Below are 13,243 nucleotides of genomic sequence, written 5' to 3'. Positions count from 1 at the left end.
CCTCACCAGAATCTAAGCTTTTCTTAGCCTGCTCATCCAAATTCTTCCAGCCTTTGCCCCTTGCCCAGTTCCAAAGTTGCTTCTACATTTTCAGGTATTCATTATAAGCAACACCCCATTTCTCGGTACCAATTTTCTGTAATAGTCTGTTTCCATTGCTTATAACAGTATCTCTAAAACTGGGTAATGAAATGAAATTTATTTCTTACAGTTTTGGAGGTTGGGAAGGCTACCACCCAGGGGGCACATCTGGTGAAGGCCTGAGGGTCCTGAGGCAACCAGGGTGTCATATGGCAAGAATGGGCTGAGGAAGAGAGCGAACCTCACTTGCTCTTCTTTCAAACCCATCAGAACCATGCCTGTTACTCCATGAACGGATCAGTCAATTATACAAGGGCAAGTCCTCACAATCTAATCATATCTTAAACACCCCACCTTTCAAATACCATACTTGGATTTCCCACCCTGTTATTATGAAGATCAAGTTTCCAACACATGAACTTTTGGGGGACACATTTGACCCCTCGCATACATATCACATAAAATTTACCATTATAAACTTTTTTTTTTTGGTATCTAGCTGGTTACAGGGATCTGAACTCGTGACCTTGGTGTTGTAACGCCATGCTCTGACTAACTGAGCTAACTGGCCAGCCTCATTTTAACCACTTTCGTTAAGCACATTTGCATTGTTGTGCAACTGTCACCACCATGTATCTTCCCAACTCTTTTCATCCTGCAAAACCAGGCTCTGTACCCATTAAATAATATATTCCCATTTTCCCCCTCCTATGCAACCCTGGCAACCAGCATTCTACTTTCTGTGTCTATGGATTTGATTACTCTAGGTACCTCATATAAGTGGAATGGTATATTATTTGTACACTGTGCCTGGCTTATTTCACTCAGCACAATGTCCTCAAGGTTCATTCATGTTGGAGCCAGTGTCACTAATTCCTTCCTTCTTAAGGAGGAATAACATTCCATTTTATGTATGTGCCACATTTTGCTTATTTCATTCACCTATCAAAGGACATATAGATTGCTACTTCCTTTTGGCTATTGTGAATAATGCTGCCATGAATATTCGTGTACAAAGCCCCGACCACATTACTACAATATTCGTGTAGCAAAGCTCCTCCCAGCAATGGATTTGGAATCTCTTCTAGAACTTGTTGAAGTGAATTTCGCTAGCATTCAGGAATCCTCACAGAAAGGAGGACTACAGTGAGGATTCTTCTCCCACCACTTTTACCCAAATGGTATCCCACCTATCCTGATGGGGCTCATGGGGGTGGGGAGACAGGCTGTGAACCAACAAATAAAGCACAGGGGTTGAGCCTGAGACAGGGAAGCCCAGGGGCCAGGTCAGGCCCCAGCAGGGACGCCTGAGCCAGGCTGCCTCTGGTACCCAGGGGACAGCTGTGACCTGAGGTCGGGCATGGCTTAGCTGGGGACAGCTTTATTTATTTGTTTGTTTGTTTGTTTGTTTATATTAATTTATTATTATTATTATTTTAACTTATTTATTGAATCAAAATCAATTATATATATTTTGAGGGTTGAACATTGAGAAATGTTGATCAAATCAATATTACTAGCATATATAGTTACAAATCGTAATTATTCTTTATGCCCCTTGTCCAATCTTTCCCCATTACCCTCTCTCTCCCCTCTCCCCCCTCTAATTACTCTAGATTTCTTCTCTCCTTCTGAAAGAATAACAGTTACTCTGTTAATTTGTTGCCTAGATGATCTGTCCAATGCTGAGAGGTGTGATCAGGTCCCCCAATGTTACCGTGTTCTGTCACTCTGGAATGGGCTTTATGGAGAGAGACATCCTCTTCTTTTCTGTTTCTCTGCTGGTGATTCTCCTTGTGTGAATGCACTCCAGTGGTTGAAAGACTATCTCCGTGGTAATTGTGGTGTCTAGCTGCTTTCGCAGCAGCCATGGTTATTGTGGAAGCTGTGGTGGGGCACCCACATGGAGGTGGTTTTTGGCGTGCTCCTTGGTGCCGGTGGTGTGCCTGGTTGTGGGGAGTGTCTGGTCCCCTTCTCCATGCCTCTGGTTACCGGGTGGGCCCCAAGGCACTGGTGCAGTGTGCCTGGTTGTGGGAGGGGGAATCTGGTCCCTTTCTCCATGCCCTCAGTCCCCAGGTGGGCCCGGAGGTGCTGGTGAGGCATGCCTGGTTGTGGGAGGGGTGTCCAGTCCCCTTCTCCATGCCTCAAGTCCCCGGGTGGGCCCCGAGGTGCTGGCGTGGTGTTCTTGGTTGTGGGAGGAGGGTCCAGTCCCCGGATCCATGCCCTGGGTCCCTGGGCAGAACCCGAGGAACTGGCATGGTGTGCCTGGTTGTTGGAGGGGGGTCCGGTCCCTTTCTCCATGCCCCGGGTCCCCGGGTGGGCCCCGAGGCACTGGTGCAGTGTGCCTGGTTGTGGGAGATGGATCCAGTCTGCTTCTCCATGCCTCGGGTCCCCAGGCAGGCCCCAAGGTGCTGGTGTGGTTTGCCTGAATGTGCGAGTGGGGTCCAGTGTGGACAGCTTTAGAAAGAAGAAGAGCATGTCAGATCAACGTCAAGCAATGCAAACAGCAGGAGCCAGAAACAGCAGGGCACGTGGGAGGAACTGAGAGATTCTGTGTGATCTCCTTTGTGCTGGGGAGAGAGTCCTGATGCGTGTGGAGGGGTGCAGGCAGCTCAGGGAGCCTGCGGCTCCTCCCAGGGAGGAGGGGGGTGGCCGCACAGTTCTGTGCTGATGACTGGCACCATCACAAGTGTGTGTATGAAGCTCATTCTGGCTACTGAGTGAACATGGAGGCTTGGGGTGGGTGGGCTGAACCTGGAGGCAGAGAGAGCAGTAGGGAGGCAGTAACCCAGGGGACAGGTGACAAAGGCCCTCATCAGGGTGCTGGGACTGGAGGCATGGGGAGCGAAGGCGTCCAGGAGGAACATATGGAAGAGAGTCTGATGGCAGCTGGTGAGATGGGTCCAGGAACCCTCACCAACATCTGGCTGGGAGGGTGATCTGAACTTGCCTGGGAGCAAAGACACGAGCCAACTGAGAGACCCGGTGGAGATAGGCCCAGGGCGCAGTGGCCGCGTGGGCCTGTGCTCAGAGAGAGGCGGGTGCTGGAGGAGAGGGAGACGTCATGTGGGTGTTGGTGGATGGTGGGGCGAGGGCAGCGGGAGCAGGGTAAGGTAATAGGAGTGGCGACATTGAAGGGACCTGGAAGAAGAGAGGCCAGAGAGCCCCAGTGGACGGCATCATTCTGCTCCTCATTATGGGGTTCTTTGCAATACACCCCTTTATGTGCTGAACCGAGGACTGAAGAAGCTCACCTGTCCCCATATGTGTCTGTCCAGCTCCAGAGGATGAGGCTATGACCACCCAATTGTCTCCCTCGACGACCCCCGAGCCTCCCCTCAAGCCACGCCTGGGGGAGCTGACCGTGACAGATGCCACCTCCGACTCCCTGAGCCTCTCCTGGGTGGTCCCCGAGGGCCAGTTTGACCACTTCCTGGTCCAGTACCGGAATGGGGATGGGCAGCCCAAGGCGATGCGGGTGCCGGGGCACGAGGACAGGGTCACCGTCTCTGGCCTGGAGCCAGACCACAAGTACAAGATGAACCTGTATGGCTTCCATGGTGGCCAGCGCATGGGCCCCATCTCTGCCATCGGGGTGACTGGTGAGTGAATAGGGGAGCCCCAGGGTGGGACCCAGTGGGAGGGTCACCCTCATGGTCTTTGGGGACGACTGAGCAGGGGATGGTTCAGAGATCTTGGTCAGTACCACAGACCTGCTTGTGGCTGAGGCTGTGGCTCCCTTTGTCCGTCCTCTGTGCTTGACCATGGCTCCTCCTGGGCATGTTTGGTAGCTGTCAGCCCAGCAGGACCACCCAGCCCCAGTATGGGCTTGTCCAAACTGACCTACAGGCCCCCAGTCCTGGACATGGCTGGCCCATCCTTCTCTCCAAGACCCCAGGACATCCCCAGGGACCCTGCCTCATCCTTTCTGTCTCCCCTTCTCAGCTGCAGAAGAAGAGACACCCAACCCCACAGAATCCAGCACAGAGGCCTCAGAGTCCACCATGGAGCCACTCCTGGGAGAGCTGACAGTGACAGGATCTTCCCCAGACTCACTGAGCCTCTCCTGGACCGTCCCCCAGGGCCGCTTCGACTCCTTCACCGTCCAGTACAAGGACAGGGACGGGCGGCCCCAGGTGGTGCGTGTCAGGGGCGAGGAGAGTGAGGTCACCGTGGGGGGCCTGGAGCCTGGGCGCAAGTATAAGATGCACCTGTACGGTGTCCACAAGGGGCAGCGCATGGGTCCCGTGTTCGCCATGGGAGTGACAGGTGAGTGAATGCGGGGTGGAGCAGGGGAAAAATACGACCCTAGATTTCCCTTTATACCAGCCTTGTGAAAACACGAGGTCCTCACTAGCAGTGCTTCTTTGCATGTCCAAGTGCCTGGGGATCTTGTTAAAAGGCAGATTTTTTTTTTTTTTTTTTTTTTTTGTCTTTTTGTGACTGGCCACACCGCGCTCAGCCAGTGAGCGCACCGGCCATCCTTATATAGGATCCGAACCCGCGGCGGGAGCGCTACTGCGCTCCCAGCGCCGCACTCTCCCGAGTGCGCCACGGGGTCGACCCAAAAGGCAGATTTGTATTGGCAGTTGGGAATGGGGCCAGAGAGTGCATTTCTGACTCAATCTTCCTGATGCTGATGCTGTTGTTCCATGTGCAACCCTTGAGTTTCAAAGCTCGTCACAACAAAAGAATTCGACACTTTAAAAAAACTTGTTGAAGAGAATTCTATTTGTATCCCTGATTCCTCACAGAGCTCACTCTCTGTGGATTTGAGCGGGGGCCATGAAGGAATTCAGAAGGTGTCAGGGTGCAGCAGCTTCACTGTCCACCCCGTGAACCTATGTTTGGAACAGTAACCAACTTTCTACTCTAATGGGACAATGTGTTCACTCAACAAAGAATCCCATGCCCTGAATCGGGCACTGTAGTGTTGGAGTGTCAATATCCTCTTGCCAAAGACTTCCAGAACCTCACCTGTAATCAAACTAGTAGAGTTTATGCCTTTTGCAGTGCAGGAGAACTGTGGGGTGGTTCAGTATGATGGTTTAGAAAAAAATGGGCTGTGACTGGGGCTTGTGTTAGGTGATTTGGAGGCGTGCTTAAGGAAGTGGGGTATTGCACTGGGTTGGATGCCATCAGGAGGAAGGGGTACTTCGGTGATTGGTCTTCTTGCTAAGTGCCATCTATGGCAAGGTCTACTAGAGTAAAGCCAAAGCAGTAATTGGTAAGGAAGCAGCCATCACCCAGATTACCTAGAGGGGGACATTTGGTCATTTTTGTGGTTTGGAAAATATTTGTTTGTCTATGTTGAGACATGATTGGAGACTGGCCTTGTTTTTGATTTGACCCATCATGGCGACAGATGGCCTTGTCTGATGTTGATATTCCCTGAAATTGTCTCTGTTTGACTAGACCACACCAAGACTGAGCTATGCCAGGCTGGCTCCAAGAAACCAAGGCCTGGCTGAATGGACCGGGCAGCAAATGTATGGCAGGGCTGTTTTTCTTTTTCTCAGGGTGAAGTTTTAACAGGGATGCACACAAGATCATGTTTTTACGGGGCTCACAGTTTTGGGGACAGGCAGAAATCCAGCAAGTACAGCAGAGCAAGATAAGCATGTGAAGTCTAGGGGCCAGGCCAAGTCCAGGAAGGGACGCCTGAGCCAGACTGCCCCCGGTACCCTGGGGACGGCTGTGACCTGAGATCAGGCATGACTTAGCTGGGGACAGCTTTAGAAAGAAGAAGATCATGTCAGATCAACGTCAAGCGGTGCAAAGAGCAGGAGCTAGAAACAGCAGGGCACGTGGGAGGAACTGAGAGATTCTGTGTAATCTCCTTTGTGCTGGGGAGAGAGTCCTGATGCGTGTGGAGGGGTGCGGGCAGCTCAGGGAGCCTGCGGCTCCTCCCAGGGAGGAGGGGGGTGGCCGCACAGTTCTGTGCTGATGACTGGCACCATCACAAGTGTGTGTATGAAGCTCATTCTGGCTACTGAGTGAGCATGGAGGCTTGGGGTGGGTGGGCTGAACCTGGAGGCAGAGAGAGCAGTAGGGAGGCAGTAACCCAGGGGACAGGTGACAAAGGCCCTCATCAGGGTGCTGGGACTGGAGGCCTGGGGAGCGAAGGCGTCCAGGAGGAACATATGGAAGAGAGTCTGATGGCAGCTGGTGAGATGGGTCCAGGAACCCTCACCAACATCTGGCTTGGGAGGGTGATCTGAACTTGCCTGGGAGCAAAGACACGAGCCAACTGAGAGACCCGGTGGAGATAGGCCCAGGGCGCAGTGGCCGCGTGGGCCTGTGCTCAGAGAGAGGCGGGTGCTGGAGGAGAGGGAGACGTCATGTGGGTGTTGGTGGATGGTGGGGCGAGGGCAGCGGGAGCAGGGTAAGGTGATAGGAGTGGCGACGTTGAAGGGACCTGGAAGAAGAGAGGCCAGAGAGCCCCAGTGGACGGCATCATTCTGCTCCTCATTATGGGGTTCTTTGCAATACACCCCTTTATGTGCTGAACCGAGGACTGAAGAAGCTCACCTGTCCCCATATGTGTCTGTCCAGCTCCAGAGGATGAGGCTATGACCACCCAATTGTCTCCCTCGACGACCCCCGAGCCTCCCCTCAAGCCACGCCTGGGGGAGCTGACCGTGACAGATGCCACCTCCGACTCCCTGAGCCTCTCCTGGGTGGTCCCCAAGGGCCAGTTTGACCACTTCCTGGTCCAGTACCGGAATGGGGATGGGCAGCCCAAGGCGATGCGGGTGCCGGGGCACGAGGACAGGGTCACCGTCTCTGGCCTGGAGCCAGACCACAAGTACAAGATGAACCTGTATGGCTTCCATGGTGGCCAGCGCATGGGCCCTGTCTCTGCCATTGGGGTGACTGGTGAGTGGATAGGGGAGCCCCAGGGTGGGACCCAGTGGGAGGGTTACCCTCATGGTCTTTGGGGACGACTGAGCAGGGGATGGTTCAGAGATCTTAGTCAGTACCACAGACCTGCTTGTGGCTGAGGCTGTGGCTCCCTTTGTCCGTCCTCTGTGCTTGACCATGGCTCCTCCTGGGCAGGCAGGGGCCACGGAGAGCTGTGCTGTGGTGGTGGCTACCCTAGAGCCCACAGCTGACCCCGGAGCCTGGGCATGTTTGGTAGCTGTCAGCCCAGCAGGACCACCCAGGCCCAAATGGGCTTGTGTGAACTAACTTCAGGGTCTCCAGTCATGGTTAAGGCTGGTCCATCCTTCTCTCCAAGACCCCAGGACATCCCCAGGCACCTTGCCTCACCCTCTCTGTCTCTCTTCCTCAGCTGCAGAAGAAGAGACCCCCTCCCCAACAGAGGTGGATGAGACCCCCAGCCCCACAGAACCCAGCACAGAGGCCCCGGAGCCCCCTGAGGAGCCACTCCTGGGGGAGCTGGCAGTGACAGAATCATCCCCAGACTCACTGAGCCTCTCCTGGACTGTCCCCCAGGGCCGCTTTGACTCTTTCACTGTCCAGTACAAGGACAGGGACGGGCGGCCCCAGGTGGTGCATGTTGGGGGCGAGGAGAGTGAGGTCACCGTGGGGGGCCTGGAGCCTGGGCGCAAATACAAGATGCACCTGTACGGCATCCACGAGGGGCGGCGCGTGGGCCCCGTGTCCACCGTGGGCATGACCGGTGAGTTTCTCTCTATTGCTCTCTTGTTTTTCCCTTTGGATCTCAGCTACTCTTAGCAATGGGCCTGTAGATTCCTGTCTCTTCTCAAATGTTGCTAACAGTGTTGCCTCATCCTTGAATTGAGTGAGGATCAGTGGAGACTTCGTTTGGATTCAGAAGGGCATGTAGTCTGTGCCCCGTAAAGCCTAGCTTCCCTGCTCACGTGTTGATTCAGAACCTCCAGGTTTCCCAGTTGTGCATTTGCTGCTGGCTTTCTTCCCGGGCACAGCAGTGGCTCGGAGCATGCTCTAGAATCAGGCTGCCTTGTTCTGACTCTGCCTGCAAATGTACCAACTGTGCGATTTTGCAAGTATTTCTAATCCTCTCTATGCCTCAGATCCTTGCTCAATGGGGGTGATAATAATAATAACACCCACTTCCTATGCTTTGCAGGGTGAAATGCGCCACAGTTTGTGAACTGCTTACAGCCATGCCTGGCACATAGGAAGTGCTTCGGAAGAGGTTGCTACACAATGTTTGTTTCACAGCCTGGGGAATGCACTTGCTGACCCCTCACTCCTCTGCTCTGTTCCAGGCTTCCTGCCCACAGAGCCCCCTGTGGAGCCCCGCTTGGGCGAGCTGGCTGTGGCAGCAGTGACCTCAGACACAGTGCGTCTCTCGTGGACAGTGGCTCAGGGCCCCTTCGACTCCTTCCTGGTCCAGTACAGAGATGGGCAGGGGCAGCTTCAGGCAGTGCCCGTGAGCACAGACCTCCGTGAGGTCACAGTCTCGGGTCTGGGCCCTGCCCGCAAGTATAAGTTCCTACTCTTTGGACTCCGGGATGGGAAGCGCCATGGCCCAGTCTCTGTGGATGCAAAGACTGGTGAGTGGGGCTGGAGGCCTCTTTCCGCCTGGAAACCCCTGGCCATCCTTCGCCCCCTTGTGGTGACAGTTGGAATTTTATGTTTATGTGCACATTCCAGGCCTCGGGGCCTCAGGACCCATTTATTTATTTATTGGATCCAGTGACATGCATGCCCTGACCTCTCCTTTTCCCCTCACTCCCATATTTTTCCCTACTCTGCCTCCATCCCAAAGGACACTTGCTTTCTTGCCTGGCTTCTCTTTTATCCCTGCTCCTGGTCCAGTCGCCCCCTCCTAGCTCCCCAGGCCAGCTCACAGAGCCAGGGCGCCCTGAGGAAACTCAGGGGTCTCTGCTGCCGTGAGCTTTCTGTCACTCTTAATGGACCTCATTCTGTTTTCCAGTCCCAGACACAAAACCCTCTCCCCACCTGGGGGAGCTGACAGTGACTGATGTGACCCCTGACTCCGCGAACCTCTTGTGGACAGTCCTTGAGGGTGAATTTGACTCCTTCGTGATCCAGTACAAGGACAGGGATGGGCAGCCCCAGGTGGTGCCGGTGGCTGCAGACCAGCGGGAGGTCACCATCCCCAGCCTGGAGCCCAATAGGAAATACAAGTTCCTGCTCTATGGTCTGGCGGGCAGGAAGCGGCTGGGCCCAGTCTCTGCTGATGGCACCACGGGTGAGCCCAGCCCTGCCTCCCACCTTTTCCAGAGCTGCCTCTTATCTAGCCCCGGGAGCCGGCCCCATGGCCTTTCCACAAAATTTATTCTGGTTTCAGCCTTGGCATGACAATCATAACACCAAAAGCAAGTCCCTACTGTGTGCCAGGCACAGCTGTGAGCATTTTATACATATTGTTTCCTTTGTTCACTGACTGCCAGTTAAGTACAAAGGGCCCAGACTTTGCGACAGGCAGACCTGTGTCCCCATTCCTGTCCAGTCCGTGCCAGTTATGTGACCATGGACAAGCCCCCTTGCCCCTGAACCTTGGTTTCCTCACTTGCATAATGGTTCTGAGTAATGCTCACGGGCACTCAGTCATTGTTCCCATCCTGCTCCCTCTGTCCCAACTCGGAGGCAAGAGGTGGAAAATAAGAGAGGGCTTGGCTGCAAGAAGACTGTGGAAAAATCCGGTGTCGCTGTGCCCATGACTCAGTCCCCTGAGGAAGGGGTGGGGCGGGTCACTGACCCTTACCCCACACCCAGGACCATGAGTCACCGTGGCCAGAGGACGGAGCAGCCAGCCAGTTGGGGCCCCAAACCCTCACTGTGGAGAGTGGGTACGGGCTTTTCCTCCGACCTGCATCCTTCAACACCCACCCCACCTGGGCGAGTGTCTTCTCTGCTCTGCTCTTAGTTCTCCCAGCTCTGCCCCCAGCTTCTCCCTCCGCCCCACATGGCTGCCCTGGTCCCATGGTGTTAGTGCGGGGCCAAAGACACAGGTGGCAGGGATGGCCCAGGCTGAGGGCCATGAAGGGAGGTCATGGGAGCCCATGAGGGGGCTGGCTGCCCAGCCTGGCTCTCACCGTCTGTGTCTCCTGACTACCCAGACACCCCCTGCGAGTCCCTCTCAGCTCTGGGGCTGGGGTTCAGAAGAAACTAAGGCCTTCTCTGAATAACCAGCCACCCCTCTCTTGGGAGATAATCTTTTATGTATTTACTGCACCCTTGGTCACAGCAGGGGGCAGGAAGGAGTTTGGGCAGTGGCCTTCAGAGGAGACAGGGCTGCTTTCCCTCATTCCTGTATGGCAGGATCAGAGCAGGCCTGTCTGTCTCCTCAGGTGGCTGTCCCTGCAGCCACACTTCAGGGACCCTTCTACAGACCCTCACACCTCCCCAAAATTGCCAGGGCTGAGGTAAAGGCACCTCTTGACTAAGTTTCTCTCCTCTCTCTGTATAGCTCCCCTGGAGAAGGAGCCGCAGCCCCCACCCCGCCTGGGGAAACTGACAGTGACTGGCAAGACCTCAGACTCCGTGCACCTGTCATGGATGGTGGCCCAGGGCCCCTTTGACTCCTTTGTGGTCCAGTACAGGGACAGGGACGGGCAGCCCCAGGCAGTGCCTGTGACCGCAGACCAGCGTGAGGTCACCATAGTGGGACTGGAGCCTGGAAGGAAATACAAGTTTCTGCTCTATGGGCTCCTGGGAGGGAAGCGCCTGGGCCCTGTCTCCATCCTGGGAGTGACAGGTGAGGCTGTCCTGCTTGGTTCTAGCAAGGTGGCCTGAGGGGTTTTCTTGTGCCTCTGGGCTGAAGACAAAGGGACTGGCCGGAGTAGGCAGGTGGGAAGAGAGAGGGCCCTGGCCAGGGCCCAGGAGGAAGGAAGAGTTTGCAGTGGTGTCACCTTTGACACTGATCATGGTCTTGGTCAAAAGAAGAAGCCAGCCTGGCCGGTTAGCTCAGTTGGTTAGAGTGTGGTATTATAACACCAGGGTCAAAGGTTTGGATTCCTGTACCAGCCAGGCCAGCCGCCAAAGAAAAAAAGCAGAAGCCAGGACAGGCGGGACGGAGGCCGGGCAGTGCCTCCCTCATCTCGACCTTCACTCTCTGCCCCATTGCTGCAGCTCTCCCCCCATTACTTCGTGGGGGAAGCTGCTACCCCCAGCAGGGTGGCCTTGCCCAGACAGGGGCAGACCTCCCTACCATAGATGAGTCAGGAGCATTTCTCAAATGGAAAATCACTGGAAAACAAAACAGGTGGGGACACAGAAACCAATAAAAGTGGCTACATTTATGGAGCAGGCTCCTCTTCCAGAGGTTTCTGACACCCATCTCAGGTCAGCTGACCAGGGGCACATGGGCCCGAAACAGCTGGTGTGATTTGCCCCTCACATTCACTGGTCACTTCCACCCTCAGCTTTTCAGAAGGGAGCACCATGTACCCTGAGCTGAGCAAGTGCCCAGGCTGTCAGCACAGGCGTCTTGGGTGGGGCAGAGCCTTTGCGGACGTCTAGCAGTGGGGCCCGATGGGACACTGGGTGCGGAAGGGGAAAACAAATACCTGACTCAGACAGGCCCAGGAGCCCACAGGGAGCAGTGGGTCCACAGAAGCTTCCTGAACTGGAGACAGGCCATAGTGTTGGGGCTCAGAGGCCCCATGGGTGGCAGGAGTCAGTGCCAAAGCAGGGATGTGGCAGATTGTAGAGATGAAAGATGTTAGAGGAGCCTCGGTCCCTCCCTTCTCTCCAGCTGGCTACCATGGCCAGGACCTGTAAAGTCTCCACTTCAGCCTGGGGCCAGCCCTGGGACCCCTCACTGGGAGCAGGGTGGAAAGGGGAAGGCCCCAGGCACCCACCACTCAGCTTTTCCCTCGGGCTTCTCCTACACAGACCCAGAAGAGGACACGCCAGCCCCAGACACCCCTGAGCCCCCTGAAGAGCCCAGCCTAGGGATGCTGGCAGTGACTGACACAAGCCCAGACTCCCTGCGCCTCTCGTGGAGTGTGGCCCGGGGCCCCTTTGACTCCTTCGTGGTCCAGTATCAGGACACAGATGGGCAGCCCCAGGCCTTGCTTGTGGATGGCGACCAGAACAAGGTCCTCATCTCAGGCCTGGAGCCCAGCACCTCCTACCAGTTCTTTCTCTACGGCCTCCATGAAGGGAAGCGCCTGGGGCCCATCTCAGCTGAGAGCACCACAGGTACCACCAGGCCTCGCCCACCCCTAGTCTGAGACTGAGATGCGTGAAAGGGGGTGCCCAAAATTGGGGAACATAGGGAAAGAGCATGAGGAAGGTACCAGGGAGGAAGGAAGGGGACTGTATCTGAGCAGCCCTGAGCTCTGCTCTAACATGCTGCAGCTGTAGATGCTTCTGCAGGGACGCAAGCCTCTCACTAGCTCCATTTTACAGATGGGGAAACAAGGGCCAGGGTGGGGTGGTGGAAGGGCCCTGCCCCAGGCCACTGAGCTGGTATGCTCTGTCTCCAAACCCTTCTCTCCTCCCTACTCCATGCAGGGCCAGCTCCTGCTGGTCAGACCCAAGGGGAGCCAGGGCCCCGCCTGTCCCAGCTGTCGGTGACTGATGTGACCACCAGTTCGCTGCGGCTCAACTGGGAGGCTCCGCTCGGGGCCTTCGACTCCTTCTTGCTGCGCTTTGGGGTCCCGTCACCAAGCAGTCTGGAGCCATATCCACGTCCTCTGCTGCAGCGGGAACTGACTGTGCCTGGGACACGGCACTCGGCCGTGCTCCGGGACCTGCGTCCAGGGACCCTGTACAGCCTGACGCTGTATGGGCTGCGTGGGCCCCACAAGGCCGACAGCATCCAGGGCACTGCCCGTACCCTCAGCCCAGGCAAGGCCCCACGCTGCCCCAAAGGGGGGGTGGTCTTTGTACTTCACAGGGCGGGGCCTAGAGCCTCAGCCAGAGGGGAGGTTGGTAAGTTGGTGGAGGGCTTGGAGGAATCTGCAGAGTGACTTCCATTCCCAGGTTCTAGAGGAAAGGGGGTGGTGAGCATGTCTGGAGCCAGTGGGCCCAGGGAGAAGGAGAGGTGCCCTGCACTCACCACGACTCCTTGCCCTCCTCCCCAGTTCTGGAGAGCCCCCGTGACCTCCAGTTCAGCGAAATCAGGGAGACCTCAGCCAAGGTCAACTGGGTGCCCCCACCATCCAGGGTGGACAGCTTCAAAGTTTCCTACCAGCTGGCAGATGGAGGTGACACCGTTTTGCCCATGTCCTTC

General features: G+C 55.8%; 1 protein-coding gene across 2 annotated transcripts in view; it reads left to right on the top strand.

Moving 5' to 3' along the window:
• Positions 1-13,243, top strand: part of TNXB (tenascin XB) — a 62,422-nt gene that overhangs the window by 46,364 nt on the left and 2,815 nt on the right. For both annotated transcript variants that reach the window (XM_063096468.1, XM_063096467.1), the window contains 10 exons: positions 3,360-3,683; positions 4,027-4,350; positions 6,637-6,960; positions 7,376-7,726; positions 8,301-8,588; positions 8,972-9,250; positions 10,472-10,759; positions 11,899-12,207; positions 12,523-12,858; positions 13,095-13,217. In XM_063096468.1, coding sequence (XP_062952538.1) covers positions 3,360-3,683; positions 4,027-4,350; positions 6,637-6,960; positions 7,376-7,726; positions 8,301-8,588; positions 8,972-9,250; positions 10,472-10,759; positions 11,899-12,207; positions 12,523-12,858; positions 13,095-13,217 — 2,946 coding nt within the window. The remainder of the gene's footprint in view (positions 1-3,359; positions 3,684-4,026; positions 4,351-6,636; positions 6,961-7,375; positions 7,727-8,300; positions 8,589-8,971; positions 9,251-10,471; positions 10,760-11,898; positions 12,208-12,522; positions 12,859-13,094; positions 13,218-13,243) is intronic.

Source organism: Cynocephalus volans, chromosome 5 (genome assembly GCF_027409185.1).
Source record: "Cynocephalus volans isolate mCynVol1 chromosome 5, mCynVol1.pri, whole genome shotgun sequence".
NCBI classification, from domain to species: Eukaryota; Metazoa; Chordata; class Mammalia; order Dermoptera; family Cynocephalidae; genus Cynocephalus; species Cynocephalus volans.
This window is presented reverse-complemented; position numbering and strand designations above follow the sequence as displayed.